The sequence below is a fragment of the Etheostoma cragini genome, chromosome 5 (assembly GCF_013103735.1).
Source record: "Etheostoma cragini isolate CJK2018 chromosome 5, CSU_Ecrag_1.0, whole genome shotgun sequence".
Classification (NCBI taxonomy): domain Eukaryota; kingdom Metazoa; phylum Chordata; class Actinopteri; order Perciformes; family Percidae; genus Etheostoma; species Etheostoma cragini.
This window is the reverse complement of record NC_048411.1, coordinates 16,327,227-16,333,156: the sequence shown is the minus strand read 5'-3', so window position 1 is coordinate 16,333,156 and position 5,930 is coordinate 16,327,227. Positions and strand designations below refer to the sequence as shown.

At 42.8% G+C, this 5,930-nt stretch overlaps 1 protein-coding gene and 1 long non-coding RNA gene across 3 annotated transcripts in view; one reads left to right on the top strand and one right to left on the bottom strand.

Moving 5' to 3' along the window:
• Positions 1-5,930, top strand: part of LOC117944902 — a 19,645-nt gene that overhangs the window by 8,804 nt on the left and 4,911 nt on the right. The window contains exon 2 of the long non-coding RNA XR_004656687.1: positions 5,100-5,102. This is a non-coding gene — a long non-coding RNA (uncharacterized LOC117944902). The remainder of the gene's footprint in view (positions 1-5,099; positions 5,103-5,930) is intronic.
• The window catches only part of LOC117944833 (zinc finger MIZ domain-containing protein 2-like), a 20,730-nt gene that overhangs the window by 9,997 nt on the left and 4,803 nt on the right, over positions 1-5,930 (bottom strand). For both annotated transcript variants that reach the window (XM_034871999.1, XM_034871998.1), the window contains 9 exons: positions 5,797-5,911; positions 5,415-5,623; positions 4,217-4,376; positions 3,341-3,610; positions 3,008-3,167; positions 2,480-2,589; positions 2,228-2,320; positions 1,090-1,279; positions 170-311 (listed from right to left, as the gene is read on the bottom strand). In XM_034871999.1, the coding sequence (XP_034727890.1) occupies positions 170-311; positions 1,090-1,279; positions 2,228-2,320; positions 2,480-2,589; positions 3,008-3,167; positions 3,341-3,610; positions 4,217-4,376; positions 5,415-5,623; positions 5,797-5,911 (1,449 nt within the window). The remainder of the gene's footprint in view (positions 1-169; positions 312-1,089; positions 1,280-2,227; positions 2,321-2,479; positions 2,590-3,007; positions 3,168-3,340; positions 3,611-4,216; positions 4,377-5,414; positions 5,624-5,796; positions 5,912-5,930) is intronic.

Here is a 5,930-nt window from a genome sequence, read left to right as displayed (position 1 = left end):
CACACACACACACACACACACACACAGTATATAGAGATGGTAATCATTTTGTATTTTTACTCAAGTAAAAATTTTAATGCAGACTTTAACCATGAAAAAAACCCGGTACTTCTTCCACCTCTGTGTGTTGACAATGGTAGTAAGATAAACTAAGTGTACGTGTGTGTACCTCATGATAAGAGTTTTGTAGACGGAGTCTCTCAGCTGGAAGACATGGTTGCTGACAGCCAGGTTGTGCTCTAATCTGAAGGGCTCTAGAACCACACCGTCACGCACTGGGAAGGTCAGCCGCAGGTCATCGCTAGGGTTACCTATTAACAGGAAGTCAACAAAAGGTAAGGCCTCAGGCCCCCAGGAAGTGTGGTCAGCCTTGTATCAAATTATTTTTAGTGACCACTATCAATTTTGCAACGAATTACCCCCCCCCCACACACACACACACACACACTTTCCTCAAACCTTCACACAGTAGGTAATGAACAATATATGTCATGAATTTTGATGAACAATGTCTTTTGTTTTGTGGAATATTGCAATATCCTGCTTATTTCACACATAATGGGGTTATTTAAATAATAATAATGAGTTTTTAAAAAGGAACTTGATACTTTGATTACTTAAAACTGTAAAATGGTGTGGCCGGGTTTGCTCAGTTGGTAGAGTAGGCGCACATATATAGAGGTTTACGCCTCAATGCAGAGGCTGCGGGTTGGACTCCCACCTATAGTGGGAGTCCAACCCGCAGCTGCGCATCGGAGTGTGAATGTGTGTGAATGTTTATCTGATGAGCAGGTGGCACCTTGTACGGCAGCCCCGGCCACAGTGTATGAATGTGTGTGAATGGTGAATGTTTCCTGTAGATGTAAAAGCGCTTTGAGCAGTCGTTAAGACTGGAAAAGCGCTATATAAATACAGCACATTTACATTTACATTTATAGCCCTTTGCTGCATGTCGTTACCCCTCTCTCTACCCTTTCATGTCTTCATCTGTCCTGGAGACTTAAGCTGATAGTGTGAAGACACATGTGACTTATATTATTATTGATGACATGTGTGTGTGTGTTTGTAGGTATTTAGGTGTGTTTGTACCAGTAGGAGGAGGCGGGGGCAAGCCAGCCATGTTGGGTTTGATGTCAGGCAGGAAGGAAGAGGGCGGCGGCTTGACGTCACTGTTACCGGGCGACATGTAGGGCGGGGCCATGGAGCTGCTGGGGGTGATGGGAGGGGTCGGGTTTCCAGGAACCGGGGAGGAGGGGTAACCTGGCAACCCTCGACCAGGCTGACCAAGAGAGAGAAAGAGAGATGGTTCAGTCAACTAAACATGGATGTTTGGTTTAGTAAACTTTAAGAGAGATATTTGCATGTAGAGAGATGTACAGATCCTGCATGGATGCCATGTTGCCAGAACGGAAAAGAAGAATTTAACCTCCCTTAATCTCCCCTTGAGCACTTATCCAACTTTTCCCCCCAAAAAAACTCAACTTAGATTATCTGCGGATTCCAATATCAGTGCTCTCTTTTCCCACAAAATAATTTTATAGTGCTCATGAGTATATGAACCCCTGCTTAAGTTGACTTAAAAAATTATCTTTTGGAAATTAATCTTAATACCTTAATTAGAAAAAATCCAACCTTTAAGGACACCAATTTTCTTTGAGAATGAATAATGTATCGTAAATAAATAAATGTTCTTCCTTAAAATACAGGGGACATAAGTATTCCACCCATATATTAAATTCCCCTATCTAGTCAATCTCTATGTATGGTGAAGGGTATGTCATGATGTGGGGTTATTTTAATTCAAAAGGGTTTGGGAACTGTATCAGGATGCATAGGATCCTGGATCCATTAAATAACTGGCCTGGCGTGTGTTTCATTAAGTTGTAGTACGTTTGCCCCTGTTGGCCAACATACATATGTGATATTCATCTGTAACCAGTAACTCTAGTCAGATTAAAAGTAGAATATTTCCTACAGGGATGTTGTTGTCGAGTAAAAGTACACACACACTACCTATTCATCATACACAAATAGAGAGATGTCAGAGTGATTGGGCTGCCAGTGCTGGAGCAGCGCCCTGAGTGTTGCTTTAAGTAATTTGGAGTATTAGGTTACTAGTTATTGTAACACACACATACAGACACACGCATGCACACACACGCACACGCACACGCACACACACACACACACACACACACACACACACACACACACACACACACCTTACCCCAGAAGGTTGGTTGAAGGAGTTGTATGCACCACCAGCGCCCCCTGTTGTCAGAGTGTTCAAACCTCCACCCTGACCATTAAACTGCTCCTGCTGCACAAACAACACTTTTCCCATTAATGTTTAACTGGATACAAAAATATAAAAAACACACACAATGTGTAAATATAAGACACACACACATAACCACAAGGCTGCAGATTTAAACCCATTGATGCTAACTGAGTAAACAGCTCTGTTAAAGCTCTTTACCTTGTAGTACTGTGGGTTGGGGGGTCCTGAAGGGGGATATTGTGGGAGGGGCATCTTATGGGTTTGATAAGAGGGGGAGGAGCCGGAGCGCTGGGGGACATGGCCTGGACCTGCAGGTAAACAGATTATTTTATATTATATGGTTTCGTCTTAAACATGTTTTTATTTTTGTAAATTATCATTTATTTATTTTTTATTAAAATGAATATATTTTAATGTAAAACACCTTTCAAAACAAAAATTACAAAGTGCTTAACAAGGCAATAAAAGCCTAATAAATTAAGCAAAAATAAAACAATAGAACTGGTATTTTTCTAATTGAGCTACTATACAACTGTTAGAAAGGGACCAAATACAACATAAATGTAAAAGTGAAGTATTTTAACAGAGTTAGCGTTAAGCTTATTCTCACCTGAAGTCCATCACACTTAAAACATTTGTCTCACATACAGTCTCTGTATGTGAGACAGATGTTAAAGCATAAAATGGTTTTAAATTTAAAAAAATAGACCAGCTGCAAAGTCTTACCTGGATGGTACTGCATGTTGGGGCTGGTGTAGGGACCGGGGCCGGCGTGACCGCCTCCACCTGATCCTGGAATTGAACCGCCGCCACCACCAGGACCTGACATCACGTTCACACCTGGACCAACTGGAACGCCGTACTGCTGAGACATTCCTGGGAAAGACTGAAGACGAATGAGAGGAACAAAAAGAAGAATATATATTTTTTCTTAAGTTGAAATAATTAAGCTTTATTACACAATGTTTGGAATAAAAGGGAGCAAATTTTATATTCACAAAACAAAATGCGAGAAAAAGGTTTAACCACGTTGGACTTTTATCAAACCCCCAGGCTTACCTCAGAGTTGTACGACCGTTTGAGGCCCTGTGGGGGCCTCAAGTGGCCCTGCTGTAGACCGGGGCCGTAGTTTGGGTGCTGAGGGTGCTGAGGGTGCTGAGAGTGCTGAGGGACCCTCTGGGGGCCGCCTACAGGTCCGTACATGGGGCCCATTGAGGGAGAGCCTCTAGTGGGCCCATGCCCTGGGCCCATACCTCCGGGGGCCATGCCAGGGGGGCCACGGGGGCCCGAGTGGGCCATGAACTGGTTGTTGTAGGCCTGACCTCCCATCTGGCACACAAAAAAAAGTTAACTTGGTATTCTACTACATATTCTATTTTCCTCTTCATGTTTATAATAAAGTCACCAGTGAATTTACGTATCTACTATCAAGTTCTCACAATGGAATTGATCATCTCATGCGGGCTATATTGGGATGCTGAAAGTCTGATTTTACATAGAATTGCTTGGTTTCTCCCAATAAATCATGATACATAGCCTACTTTGGAATTAATGCATTAATCACCATAGTCACATAAGAATGTAGTACGAGCAGAGTGTTACATTGCCCTTTTTTCACATGTACGAACAATTCTGTCAAAATTCAACAGGGGGAGGAGCTTAGAAACAGCTGTTTGTGGCTTGCAGCGTTTCCCATCTCTCAGTGGATTGCTACGATTAACAACCACAAAATGTAAGAAAACAAACCGTGCTGTGCATTGTTCTGAAACAACAGCTAAGCCATTGTCACATCCTGTACCTCTGCCAAAAATGTGTTATTGTCTTTGCTATTTTTCTTAAACATATTGCAAATATAGGTGACATCTTGTGGTGGGCTTCAACTCTTTTGTCTGTGTGGAAAAAATGGGTTACCCTCCCCCCAACCTATCTCCTCACCTGTCCGTAATTCATTTCCTGGTTTTGTTTCTCCTGAATGGCGGCAACGGTTGCCGTGGCTGTGGCAGTTGCCGTGGCAGCAGCTGCAGCAACAGCAGCGGCAGCAGCAGCCTGAGTGAAGTCAGCAGAACCTCTGGAGCCGTTGGGGTTTGACTGGTAACTGAAGATGGAGTGAGTAGAAGGCCATTTTATATTTTTTGTCATTTTGATAACTTTAGTTTTTTTATTTCCTACACAGTGAAAAAGTGACAAGTCATCTTTATTACCGCTTAATACTTAGAACAAATACTGTAAGGTACATTACAACCTGCAGTTTGATTGAAGATGTAAATTTACTGTAAAATACAATTAAAATTCTGCACCTTTCTTCATCATCAACTACTCAGATTTCTCTGCCCTGTCGGAGTTACACCTTTTTTATTTTATTCTACTTCTTAAAACTTTCCTAGGAAGCTTTCTGCATAGAACTATATAATTTGGACGCAACCACACTACAATGACCAATAAAACGGCTAAGCTACTGAAAACCTATTTGATTCAGAAAATTTGCCCGGACTGATCCTTAATTTTAGTCTTTTTCATTTCAACTGTGCACTTGAGTTAGGTCAATCACCAGTTTCACAGGTCAGGTCCAGTGTACCAGGCTAAATTGGTTTGATTTCATGCCAACAGAAAATCTGTATTTCTCATTATGACACCTTCTGGCAAATTAAAAAAGTACCTGACAGTAGTAATAGTGTCGATGTTTTCTGAATCAAATAGCTTTTCAGTGGCTTAGCTGTCGTGTAAATTTGCTGTAGTTTCCACACGAGCTTTTTCCGAGCATTCTGAAGCTCAAGCACAGCTAAACTTTCTGCTGCGGTCTGACAAAAAACTGCCAAAGTCAGTGATGCTCCCGCCACACACGGATTTGGATGTTTAAAAAAAATAGCCCTGATGTAGTAATCTATTATTGCCATGTTGATGTAGCATAGCTTGCTACGTTTCTTTGGGGGCTAACGTGAAGGAGGAAAATGTTTGTGTGACACTACAGCTGCAGACATATAAACACCTGGCAGTCTATTCAAAACCACATCTGTGTTTTTTTTCACTACAGTAGAGTAAGTGTCTCCAGGACCACAAATTGCCATGATGGCACACACACACACACGGGAAAACAATATCAGTGCCACTGATGTGGCTGGTAACAGACACTCACCTCCCTGTGTATCCCCCCGGTCCTCCAGCGTATCCCCCAGTTGTCCGGCCGTACATCCCCTGGTTCATGTAGCCTTTGCTTGGCTCTCCGTAGCCCTGCTGACCCATATAGCCTCCGTGACCGCCGGCCATGCCCGGACCCCCGGGGCCCTGCATCATGGGCCCCCCGCCTGGGTTGACTCCAGGCCCCATCACCCCTCCACCCATACCCTGATAGACAGAAAAACACACACACTTCACATTACACGCCTTCTTCAGTTGAACAATACCAAAAAAGTTAAACAGCACTTATGAAAAAAAACATCTAAAAAAATCAAAAGTGTGCATTTTTATTAATCTCCATCTGTCCAACTTATTTTCCTTCCTATTTGGTGATGTCATACCTGACTGCCCGAAGGATTGGTTACTCCCCAGACGGTTGTTACCACGGAGAGAGATCCTGTTGGCTGATTGGTGGGCTGCTGCCAGCTGGAAGAGTCATATTGGTACGAACCCTCACTGCACGCACACACGTACG